Here is a 13,523-nt window from a genome sequence, read left to right on the forward strand (position 1 = left end):
GCTCCTCGTCCTTTGGATGCTACAAGAACCTTTCAAAGTACTACAAGCATGATGTAAATGGAGATGCTTCAAACCTACAAGGAATGGATGATGGCAAAATGCTACTAATGGCCCAAATGAATTTTGAAAAGAATTTCAGGTAGTCTATAATTTTGTGACTTCAACATGGACGGAACAAGGATGTGTCCTTCCTTCCTCAAGCCCAGCTGTGATGCTTAAAGAGGCCACTTATGTGATAAGTTACAGTTATGAAGGCACAATTGAATGGGGGTTAGAGCTAGGTTGGATTTATAGATTTATCACAGAGAACATTCTAACGGGTTTCAAGATGCATTCTAGTGGATGAAGGTCATTTTCAATCAAGAAGAAGGAACTAGGGCTTACAACGTTTGAAAGAATGGGGAAATGGTGTTTTCATGAATATTTTGTGGCTTGGAACACCTTGTTTGCCGTGAACTTCATTTTACAATTGTGGTTGTTGTGGAAGAATCTGCACGGTCATCCCAAAGATCGAGGAAGACCAAATGAAACTCGAGGACAAGTTTTTTTCGAGAATAGGAGAATGATGTAGTGCAGAACAATTAATATGGTTTCTACATTAAACATGTTGTTGGAGACTTTTCATCTTTCAAAGCCATGTTTTAATTAGTTGCCTAGTAACTATAATCTTTAGTATTAAATTATTTATCCTATCAATGTAAGGTAGCCTCCTATTTAAAGGGCTTTATATGTAAGATTAAGGGGCGAATTGAGTAAATTAAAAGTAATCTAAGAAGATAGTTTTCTCCTTTCTTAAATCAAGTGTGAGGCTTGGTATTGTGAGTGAATCCACGATTAGCAACATGAGTGAATCTGTTGCCCCTGGTTGAGTGATTCTCAAGTTCTATCCCCGTAGAGACGTGAGTGATTCCGTTCCCCGTGGTTGAGCGATTCCCAGGTTACAACCCCTTGTCTTTTTGAGACCCTTGGTCTTTTCTATGTCAAGAAAGTAGCCGAGATTTTCTTCTCAGGTGGGTTGTAAGTGTAAGCTACACAACTTGTCAAAAAGCTCTTAATATTGTTTTCTACCTACGGAACTAGAATACGTACACAAACATGTTTGAACATAAATAAAAATGTGTTGATATATATTGACACTTCAAAAATTCATTGTGCACCTCAAACTTCTTGATTTTGTAAGAAAAATAGAATTGTGAAAAGTGCACAATACAGTTTTTAGAGTAGCAATACTAACACCCAATAAAATAAAATAATATGACCATTTGAATTCGACAAGAGTGCGTTTTTGCTTATCACCCTTAAGTGGTGGTAATGTTCACCACCCTATTTATTACCGTTAGATGAGTTTGAATTTTGAGATTTGTGACCATCCACTATATGAATCTCGAAATTCAAACTCATCTAACAGTGATAAATAGGGTGATAAGCATTACCACCACTTGAGGGTGTGAGTTAAATTACACTCTTTCGACAAAAGACCCATGCCCAAATTCTATAGCATTGGGTGACGCCAATGGTGGTTTATAGATGTGGCAAATGGGGTGTGTTATCCACACACCCCTTATTACTTCTCATTCACCCTTTGTTAATTTTTGTCATTTGATTTTCTTCAATTCATTCAATTACATGATCGAAAATTGAGAGGGGTGTGTGGGAAGTAGAAAATGGTGTTTAGATAGCACATCCCATAACAAATATCTATAGATATACCATTGGGAACCACACGTTATTCTTGTGGGTTTGGTAGACTTACCAAAACGACGCCTTGTGATGAATAAACTCAACGATACGAAAGACTTTCACTAATAACACGAAATATACACTAATTAAAAAAAAACGTAATAAGTTTTGTCCCTCAAAATACACACGAAAACCTACCAATATAATTATAAGATTACTACAATATCTTCAAGTGTTAGTGGGGAAAGTTACATACTTCATAGCCACATTTCACATGGCCCATATGTCTTTTCAATATTTTGTTGTATCATAAATGCCGCAACACCAAGACCAGTAAACACTAAAGAAGGCCACCATTTAATTACAGTTGAGATTGATAAAAAAAAAAAAAAAAAAATTGGAGTCAAGAAAGCAAGTTGTCGGCTTCTTCTTCTTGTCGGCTTCTTCTTCTTCTTCGCAACCGAATCAGCCATTTCTTTAAAGTTAGGTTGATTTGGTATTGTTGTGCTTTGAATAAAAACTGTTTTTACTATGCTGTGAGAACAAGTAGCTATGAAATAAAGAACCAGAGTGTTTGATAAATTTTTTTGTAAAAGTGCTATTGGGAAAAAAAAATATTATAATGTTTGGTAAAATTTTATGTAAAACAGATGAGACAATGTGAAATGATTAAAAAAAGTATAATATTAGATGTGCTATTAATTTAATTTTCTTAACAAATAAAGATGAATTACTAAATATACTTTATTTTTAAAAGGAAAATATTTATAAACTTTATCTTAAACATATAATCCAACTTTTAACAAGAAATCATAATCCAACATTCAAACATATAATCCAACATTTATGCTGCTTCACGTTTTCAGCATTTTTTTCAAAGCTCATTTTTGCTACTCACGTTTTAGCCTTTTTTCATTCAAAACTGTGAAAATAAATTGTTTTTAAGTATTTACCAAACATCTTTTTGAGCTCAACTTTTTTTTATATACACAATTTATGAAAACACCTCAGTACCAAACCAGTATTTAGACAATCTTAAATAAGAAAACCACAGAAAGGGTTACAGGTAAAACAGAAACTGTGCAAGACACTTTGGCATGAGAGAAAGTGATACAGGTTTCAAACCTACTACTAAAAACTCAATGGGCTGCAAAGAATAATTGATTACTAATTTACTAGTAGTTATTTATTTGGGAATTATTAGTAGAACTTCAAAAATCATATTCTATCGTCAAAATTTTCTATATTGGAAAAGAAAAATACACTTGTAAAAAGTGTATAATAAGATTTTTGGAGTGCCAATAACATTTTTTATTTATTTTCTCAAAATTTCACTTGGACTACAGCCCAAGGCTGCCGACACATAGGTCCTTCCCTACATAGGGTAATTTCCTCGCCCTTCTCTATCCTCAGTCGGTTTTTTTTGGCTAAATCAACGGCTTGTGTGGTTCCTTTGGAGACATCCGATAAAATTGAAACGAAACAAACAGCTTGTGTGGGTGGGGTGATATTCTTTCGTTCTATTCTTTTTTTTCATTGTTTTTATTTGCTGACAATTAAGCACATGTGATTTATTTACCGCTAGAAAACCTTCTCCATTAATTTTGGAAAGCTCTGGTTTCATCCAGACCGTCAGTCCGCCTAAGCGGAGGATTAAGATCCTGATCCCAGTTGACTTCGGGTTGAATAGAAAAAAATATTTGATTTCAGATTTTTCACACCAAACCAATTCCCACCTTAACTCAACAAAATAAGCAAAGTGATTCTCCAGGAAACCAGTTTGAGCAATTTTTATATAGAAAGTAGTAATTTAATTTAGTACTACTTTCGTTTTATATATATCTTCTTATCTTGAAGAATCCAATCCTGATAGAAAACTTTCTAGTAACGGCTCAATGTTGTTTAGCATCCCAATTAATTTTCACTAACTCTGCAATAATCAGGATTAGCCATCCCCACCTACTCCTTCAGTCCTTCATGAACTCTCACACCTCCTATATATATACCCCACGCCTCCTAAACCCAATTCTTTTCATTCCTCTACCTTTTAGGTGTTTAAAGTGAGTTTCTGCAGCAGATAATAGTTTCTAATAGCTTAAAAGTACCCATCTTTCTCTTTCTTCTCACTTTTCTTTGTTTTCAATAACGTTCAAGGTCAAGAAATTCATCGATCGGCATACACGTTGTTAATTTTGGCTAGTAGTATTATCATGGTAATTTAATTTCTTAAAATATAGGGTTGCTGCTTTAATCTTTGACTTTTATTTTCCGGCTTTGTTCTAAGATTGTTATTCGTTTTGAGTTTCAACAAATATTTTATAATTTTATTGTATCAACAATAATTGAGCTTCTATAATTAGTATTTCCATTGATTTTGAGGCTCTTTATTTTTTCTGGGCTAATATTTGTTTGTTCCTGGCAGATGCCGAGTGAAAACGAAGATCAGTCCGACAAAGAACCATTCATAGAAATAGACCCAACGGGCCGCTACGGCCGGTACAACGAGCTCCTAGGTTGCGGGGCTGTGAAAAAGGTGTACCGGGCTTTCGATCAAGAGAAGGGCATAGAGGTAGCATGGAACCAAGTGAAGCTACGTAACTTTACCAACGATCCTGCTATGATCGAGAGGCTCTACTCCGAGGTTCGGCTTCTGAGGTCGTTGACGAACAAGAACATCATCACTTTGTACAACGTGTGGCGGGACGCTGAGCATAGCACTCTCAATTTTATTACTGAGGTTTGTACAAGCGGGAATTTGAGGGAGTACAGGAAGAAGCATAAGCATGTTTCGATGAAGGCCTTGAAGAAGTGGTCAAAACAGATCTTGGAAGGGTTGGAGTATTTGCATACACATGAACCTTGTGTTATTCATAGAGATCTCAATTGCAGCAATGTCTTTATCAATGGGAATGTTGGCCAGGTATAATTATTATTCATTCTCTATTATTGATTATTTTTATAGAGCGGGTGGGGATCTGAGTTAAGTCATATATTGAGCCAGTCATTCCTTGAATTATTAGGGTTTTGTTAATAAGAAATAGTTTCGGTTTTGGGGGTTTTTCCATCTTATTCATGTGTTTTTCCAGATTTTATTTTTCGGATTTATATAAGAAATTGTTTCTATTTTTGGTTCTTTTTTATCAGATTTGTTTCTATGTAGTTTCTTAATTTTTTATAAAATTTTCTTTATGGTTTCAATAGGTGAAGATTGGTGATTTGGGATTGGCTGCTATAGTGGGGAAGAACCATTCAGCGCATTCAGTGTTAGGGACTCCAGAATTTATGGCACCAGAGCTGTATGAAGAAGATTACACTGAGATGGTGGACATTTACTCATTTGGTATGTGTGTGCTTGAGATGGTGACCTTGGAAATACCCTATAGTGAATGTGACAATGTTGCAAAAATATACAAGAAGGTATCCTCAGGAGTAAGACCCCAGGCCTTGAACAAAATCAAAGACCCGGAGGTGAGAGCGTTTGTTGACAAGTGCCTCGCCCAGCCTAGAGCGAGACCTTCTGCCACTGAACTTCTCAAGGACGCGTTCTTTAATGCAATTGAAGATGACGATAATGATCAAGACGTTTGACCATGAGCACTCTTAACTAGTTATGTCTTTATGTGTGTTTAGTTGACCACTAATGTGGATTAGTGCTTTGATTTTTATTTTTAGCTTTTGTTCAAGTTGTACACCGATTTGTAGGGATATATGGGGAGGGACCGGAAGGTGGGTTTTTAACTTTGAATTTGTTTCTTGTTTTTAGTTTGGGGGAGCTTTTGATTGAAGATCGTGGTGTTAATTTTGTACATTGGGCTTTCACATTATAAGGTCATTGTTGTAGACTGAAAACCTTGGAGTCTCTCCTTTTGTTGGTCGCTTGATTTATTCAAATATTGGGATGCTATATAACTACAAGGATTTCGGTCTTATAACTTGATTAGAATACTTGTATGTATTAAATATTTATGAAGATCCTGTAATATTGTTTTCCAAAATCTGTCTCCAAACTGTTCACACAATTTTATGTGCATATTATAAAAGATGATTTATTATTTGTAAACAAAAGTAAATAGATTTTTTTTCTTTTTTTTTCTTTTATAAAAAGGATAAGAATAATCTACAATAAAAATTCATTTAAATTATGTGGAGGTAAGTGAGTTGAATCCGAAACAAAGTGGATTGAAGAATAAGATCATATCCACAAGAGCAATCCTTTCACTTATAGTTCTAATAGATTTAGAAGACGTTTGCTTATAGTGTTGAATCAAATTAAAACAAGCATAAATTAGATTTCAAGTTATATTAATTAATAAAAAAATGGGTTTAAGTCAACTGGTGGAATGAGCAATGGCCGGCATATTTGGTTTGATGAGCCAACCTGGAAAAGAGACGATTACCTTCACAAGCAAAAAATAGATTTGAAAAGGGTGTCTTGGCGTGAAGCAAAACACAATGATATTGAAAAGTGTGAGTGGGCAATTTGCCCCTTTTGCCGTTGTGGTCTTTGCTGTCGCACACACTATGTTTTGTTGGGAAAGACATGGCTGTGGTTTGTGACCACGCTGGCAGAACCTTCCATTTCTTCCAACCCAAGTAAAAGGATCTTTTAGTCTTGCATCAACAACTAATATGATTTGGGGCAATTCTAAAAAGAGATCAAAATTTTCTTTTCTTTAAGATTACTACTTGAGATATTAAATTGCTAAAAATTCAAACTATACTAGAAGCATTGGATTTCTGTTTGTTAACGGGCAGAAGCATGTGATTTTCATTTCACAAATTGTTAACGATTTGCCAACATTTGAGTGGTTTGGATTGTTTACTCTTAATCGCCATATTAGTTATGTGCAAAAATTGAAAGGTTGATCACCCCTTTGAAAATAACAATAAACTTTAAAATTAAAGGTGTATTTTGTAGTTAATTAGCTTAGAAATATAACAAGAACACTATCCTATGATAATCCATTTATATTGTCACCTTTCTTTATAAAAATAATGAACTGTTTACAAAAATAATTTTCCCTAAACCTTTTTTGGTCATTTAAAACCACTTCTCAAACAAGCCATAAATTATTATAAGATTTGGGATTTTTATTTCAACCAAAAAAAATCATTTTGCAATCTTCTTTTCTTTATGTATTTACTTTTTATTTGGAAGAAACGTTATGTAATTATAGTGTCACGTCCTCATGATTATAACAAAGGACAATACTTGCACTAACCAATTGACTGAAACCTTATGTCCACCTCTTTGACGTGAACCAATGATACCTTGACATGTCTCTTCTTTGATAAAAAGACTAAAGAGAACTCGAGGTTAAATATCAAATTCTAGAGATTTTTAGTCGAAATACCGTATCTTGAGTTTAAATACCAATGAAGTCATATAATTAGTACTTCAATGACGTCATGTAGATATACCCGTTAGAGTGAATAATCCAGTATTTAGTTCCTCAATTGTAATTGAATAAAAAATAAAAAGAGAAGTGATGATGTTTTCACCTTTTCTTGACATGCATACTCTTGTTTATTAATGTTTATGAGTTGAATAAATCAACGAAGAATTAAGAGACACAAATAAACATGAATTTACATAAAAAAAAAGGGTGTGTTGAAACTATTTTCCTAACCAAAACTCATTTGAATGCAGACTGCTTAACTGACTTTATGCAAGTTATTTGAAACGCGCGCTTTTATGGCTGTTGTTTATCACATTAAAGATAACGGATTAAGAAAATTAATTATTCAAAACATTGGTTATCTCACACATTGGAGAAAATACTTATGACGAACTTTGTAGTATACGAAGGATATCCTCATCTGATGCACCAGTAATTGAGCCATGCACCTTGATATTGTAAGTTATATTCCTGCTTTGAGATACTTCAAGACTTTTGCGAAGAACGAGGGAGGAGGGGGGGGGGGGGGGGTGGAATTTGAGAAATGGGAACGTAGTTTATCACAGTTCATTCACTTTGTGATGAGTCAATTAAAGAAGTAGAGCCAACAAAAATGCCGAGCAGGAGAGCTTTCAATCTGTTTCTGAAGGGACTGATATGCATTGGGGTGTTTTCTTGCTCAATCGCAGTATGTATGGGAGTCGAATCATCAGAGTTTGAAGCTTTGCTGCAATTAGTTAGAGCTGTTGATCCTCAAGATGTGCTAAAAGTTGGCCAGAATGCACCTATGCGGCAAAATCCCTGCATGCATAAATGGAAGGGTGTGACATGCAGCTCTCACTCTACTTCGATAACAGAAATCAGGCTTGAAAATCTGAATCTTAGTGGCATACTTGATGCAGATTCACTATGTAAGCTCCCAAATCTTCGAATTGTTAATTTAGCAAGAAACCAAATTGGGGGAACTATTTCTAAATCAATATTGCATTGCACAAGGCTAACCTATTTGAATCTAAGCAGCAATATTCTGAGTGGGAGGATACCTAAGGCTCTGACTAAACTGAAATATTTGAGGAGATTGGACCTCTTTAACAATCATTTTACTAGCACTGCCTCACGCTTTGAACAGGGATTTCAGTCGGTTCATACATACGTGAAGAAATCGAGGAGATTACAAAGACATGGTGCCCAGAAGCAGGAAAAGGTAGTAGATTCAATGGCCATAGTGACAGAGTCCGAGAGCCTGAATGGTGGCAGTGACAGTGTTCCACGTCCTTCTACACCGTGGTACAAGAGATACAAATTCATGGTACCATTAGTTGTGGAGCTTGGCTTCTTTCTCTTATTCATGTACTTTGTAGGAAGGCAGGCTGCTAAGTTAGCTGAAGACAGGGAGATTCTGAAGTCGCTTCGAAACTCTCCGCTGAAAATGCCTCCTCCTAATGTTCAAGAGGGAGAGAAGCCACTAGAGAACCGTTCGGAGCTCGTGTTCTTTGTTGAAGAACATGAGAGTTTTAAATTGGAGGACCTCCTCGAAGCCACAGCAGATTTGAGAAATCAGTCCTTTAGCAGCAGCGGCCTTTATAAGGTAATACTGAAAAACAATGCCCTATATGCAGTCAAAAGGTTGAAGAAACTGCAAGTACCCCTTGAGGAGTTTGGCCAAACAATGAGGCAGATAGGGATTATAAAGCATCCCAACATTCTACCACTTTTTGGTTACAATTCCACTAATGAAGAAAAACTTTTGATCTACAAGTTTCAAAGCAATGGAAGTCTGCTAAACCTGCTTGAGAGTACGTTCACATCAAACTATTCTAATCTTAGTTATGGGGCAGGATTCGAACTCAGGTGCAAGGGGGCAAAACACACTGCCCTTATCTGCATATTCCTTATACACTTTCAATAGAATTTACAAATGCCCTTAACTGATTCAGGCATTTTGATTATCTATTTCTTTGATTATGTGCAGGTTACACAGAAGGTAAGAGGGATTTTCCATGGAGGCTTCGGCTCTCCATAGCATGCGGCATTTCAAGGGGGCTAGACTTCATATATCAAGGGTCTAATGACTGTATCCCTCATGGGAATCTCAAGCTTTCAAATATCCTCTTGGATGACAATGATGAACCACTGATTAGCGAGTATGGGCTTTCAAGTTTCTTCGACCCCAAGAAAGGGTGTCTCATTTCCTCCAATGGTTACACAGCCCCAGAAAAAATGTTGTCGGAGAAGGGAGATGTTTATAGCTTCGGCGTGATTCTTCTGGAGTTACTAACAGGCAAAACTGTAGAAGGAACTGGGATAGACCTTCCTAAGTGGGTGACTGCCATGGTTAAGGAGGAGTGGACGGGGGAGGTCTTTGACAAGGAGGTTGCTAAAGCTGCAAAAGAATGGGCCTTTCCTCTACTCAACATTGCCCTCAAGTGTGTATCAGCTTCACCTACAAACAGGCCAACTGTTGAAGAAGTTTACGAAAAGATTGAAGAGGTTATACATGACACTCCGAATTCATCGGATTCTACTACTGAGTGTGGTGGCTACCAAGACAACTACTGTATGCTTCACTCCTTCATACCTGAGACCTGGGATACTCCTGGATCAAACTATTAAATTATTAACTGAGGGTTCTATACGTGCGTAGTTTCGCGTACTTTTGTACCGGATTTTAGATCGACAAGCTTTTTATCTACATTCAACATAAAGAACTAGCCCCGTTGAGGATAGAAGATCTGTGTATTTTCTGTTAGATAAAAGAAGGCAGCAGCGGATGTGTTTCATGATCAGGCATCTCTTCCTGTGTTTTATGTGATGAAATTGGGATTCCACCATAAAACCAATTGGCAATATAGGGTGTAGCCCAAGATTATATAAGCACATAGAAAACTTGTCCCCTCATCGAGGTGGGACAACTCTCAACACGCCCCCGCACGTGTGCCCGATTTTCAAGCCTAACACGTGGACAACACAACAGGATGACGTGGAGCGCGTGTGGCCGTTGGGCTTCACACGTGGGACAACCTGCTCTGATACCATGATGAAATTGAGGTTCCACTATAAAACCAATTGGCAATATAGAGAGTAACCCGAGACCATATAAGCACATAACAAACTTATTCCCTCGTCGAGGTGGGACAACTCTCAACATCATGATCAGGCATCTCTTCTTGTCTTAGTAATTACTTAGCTTTCAATCCTAGTCATATCCATATATATACACACATATTTTATATATATATATATATATCACAAATGTCAAAGACTAGTAGCCGTGTACGATTTCGAGAAACAGTTTAATTAGATAACCATTTATAGGAAAAAGAAGAAAATAATGCTTTCAATTCGACTAACAAGGTTTATATCATCATTGTTATTATTAGTTACCTATGAATTCTGTAAATTAAGGCGTAGTTTGTTAGAGAGGTTAGAGAGGATGGGTTCATTGTATTGAAGCCATTTTGAAAGAAAAATTGGATGAAATTTTTTTTCTATTTTGTCCAAGTTATATGCTACTAAAGAAAAAGATAACTTTACGAATCCCTCTGAAAATGGTAAGTAGAACACAAGTGGCTCAGCTATCAATTCGCGGCCCTCGCATAATACTATATTAGGAGTCCCGTACCATATACTCCAAACTACACATACCATGAGAAACTTCAAATTGGAGCAAGATTTTATGAACTAGAGAGATGCTATTGGAAAGTATCCAAATAATCTCACCCACTCTTAGCAAGAAATTCATAGGTACAAATGCAATGCCATAGTCCACATACTTTTTATTGTCAAACAATAGTATATTTTTATTAAATTCGAATTTAGATGTTTATATTCTTGGCTAGAACTTTAAATAATCATTTTGGAAAAGTCATACTCGATCCTCTATTTTCAGTTACAAATGAAGTTACCAAGTGACCTGTTCCATTACATCGGTGAAGAGCGTATGAAAACTCTATTAATTTGTTTTATTACACACTTAAATACTAAATTACAGGAAAAGTTCGAATCTAGAACGCAATGGGTTAAACAGGAAAGCGCTATCCACGTAATCCACCACTTGCCATACGAAACTCTATTAACTCCATCTGTTTTGCAAGGTGTAGAAGAATGTCATATGGCATATGTTTGGAAGTATTTTTAATAACTAAAAGAGCTATCAGTTCACCAAATGCACTTTTGATAGTGTTTGGCAAAAAAAAAAAAAAAAAAAAAAAAAAAATTAAGAGTGCTTCTTAGTTGAAAAAAAAAAAAAACACTTAAGTCCAACTAAAAGTGTTTTTGCACATAAATTTTGTGTACATTTGTTTTTATATATTTGCTTCTGCATTTCTCTCATCATCCATCAACTTTTCTAATACTATATCCCTAGTTCTCACATGTATTGCCCCACCATATCTAGCAAAAAATTTAAAAACAAATTGTTAACCTCTTCCACGATTTATTGCATGTACTGAGAGGGACGTGCAAGAAGCCAGGAGCGAAGTCCCAATTTCACTTAATGTGATACAGAAGGCTGAAGGCAGGTCGAATCATCGGGTGAGATTTCCTCATCCATGATCTTGACTAACAAGCCATTATGGTTGGGGCGTTTCTTTACTTTCTAGGTTGTATTTGGTCACTTATTAGCATTGCCAGGTCGAGTTTAATATGTCAACATTGGAAAGACAGCCATTATATAGAGTAAGAGTTAGTTGATTTTTTTCTTTTTAATTTTAAAGAATTTTTGTGTGTGTTTAGGACTAGTCCATTTGAGTAATTGTAAAAAGGGGTGTACCTACCATAAAACTCAATTAAAGTTTGGATGTAATGAGAAGTTTTTTGGGTGTAAATCGAATTCTTGTGTTTTTAATTTTCTGTTGTAGAAGGGTTGAAGTTTAAGAGATGGTTGGAGTTGGGAGAAAATAGGTACAGAGAGAAATATGGACCACATCATAATTTCTCATTTAGTGACCGCAAATTAAGGTGTTGTATGTATTGGTCACAGATTATCAACTTATGTTCTGTTCGGTACTCAAACTTTGTAAGTAGTGGATTATTCTAGTGGTTTTTCTTTGTACTCATAACACATAAAGGTATATCACGTGTCATAATATAAATGGACGACATGATTGATATGTCTCATTTTTTTGATATATTTTCTAGTATCCTTCTACTTATATTACAACACATGGTGTACTCCCCTTTATATTTCGTGTAGGCTAAAAAATCTCCCCTCTATATTCCAATGCAATGTGAGTGCAAATCATTTTCCCTTCCCATAATTTAGATGAATTTAGTATAGATTATCTTAGGTCTGTTTAAAAAAAAAAAAAAAAAAAAAACGAGTACCCAAACTTTGAAGGATCTTGTAACTCATGATATCCAATGTAGTATGTACAGCCAGATTTTGTCTTCCATTTTGTGTAATTAGATTTTATTTTCTCTAAAAGCACATTTCATAACATGCTTTGCTCGGAGGCTCAGGCTTCCAGCTTGGATTAGGCATGAGGCCATTAATTTTTAAAGTAAAACTGTTGGCCCACTATGATGCCAATACCAATATGTCCTGCACTGCATACCTTTCATGTGAAATCAGTTTCCTTTTCTTGCCTTTATTTTTGTTTCGGAAAAATTAGGATTCAGTCCCTAGTTACCAATGTTCATAAATTGAAATCTTATTGGTTTTTAGTTTTTGATCGAAGTTTTTTGACTTTGTACACCTCAGCATTTTACTATTAAAATACTTTCATGTCATCTTTTTATTTTTTATACAAATTTTAATTTATAATTTCTACCACATTATCACATTTGTAATTGAAAATCTCAAAATTCTCTCACTCAAATTTATGTTTATCTTCAAATTCAACATTGTTATATTGAATATGAACCTTCAAATTTAAATTTTGCTAAAAAAAATTTCAAACTTACTTTTTCTCCATGGCCATCATATTGCAAAAATCATAACAAATCACCATTATATTGCTATGAACACAATTTTAATTTCATTGGATACATTCTCTTCTCTTGTTCCTTAATCCATGTACCCAACGTTTAATCTATACTACCATTGTAACTTTTCCTTCTAAATTATTTTGTACCCATAAATGTATAACTTTTTCCTATAAGATTTATATAGTATGTACCCTTAAGTAAATTGGTCATATGGTTTGCTTCCATTTTTCTATCCTTTAATCATTTTTTACATTAAGAATTTATATGGGCACATTTTTATTTATTTATTTTTGTTGTTGTTGTTGTCACATGTGGGTTTTAATTTTGAAATTGTATATGAGTACATTCTTGTGAATTACTATAATTGTACATGGATCCATTCTTAAGGGAACATTTATCTTTTATCATGACATTCAATAAATAAAAAAATTATTTTCATAACTTATTCTCCACATTTTAATCACCAATTTTTAATTGGTTTAAGGTTTTCTAAGGGTGGAGTTTGTAATCCCATAA

At 35.1% G+C, this 13,523-nt stretch overlaps 2 protein-coding genes across 2 annotated transcripts; both read left to right on the forward strand.

Moving 5' to 3' along the window:
• The first annotated feature begins 3,435 nt into the window (after window positions 1-3,435).
• LOC137716108 (probable serine/threonine-protein kinase WNK11) lies at window positions 3,436-5,589 on the forward strand. The gene is made up of 3 exons (XM_068455503.1): window positions 3,436-3,893; window positions 4,103-4,600; window positions 4,882-5,589. Exons 1-3 carry the CDS (start codon window positions 3,891-3,893, stop codon window positions 5,266-5,268), a joined length of 888 nt encoding a protein of 295 aa, XP_068311604.1. The 5' UTR covers window positions 3,436-3,890; the 3' UTR covers window positions 5,269-5,589.
• Window positions 5,590-7,692: 2,103 nt separating this feature from the next.
• LOC137714474 (probable inactive receptor kinase At2g26730) lies at window positions 7,693-9,692 on the forward strand. The gene is made up of 3 exons (XM_068453681.1): window positions 7,693-8,190; window positions 8,284-8,875; window positions 9,052-9,692. The coding sequence occupies exons 1-3, from the start codon at window positions 7,693-7,695 to the stop codon at window positions 9,690-9,692; spliced, it is 1,731 nt and encodes a 576-aa protein (XP_068309782.1).
• The last annotated feature ends 3,831 nt before the right edge of the window (window positions 9,693-13,523 follow it).

This window comes from Pyrus communis, chromosome 14, assembly GCF_963583255.1.
Source record: "Pyrus communis chromosome 14, drPyrComm1.1, whole genome shotgun sequence".
NCBI lineage: Eukaryota > Viridiplantae > Streptophyta > Magnoliopsida > Rosales > Rosaceae > Pyrus > Pyrus communis.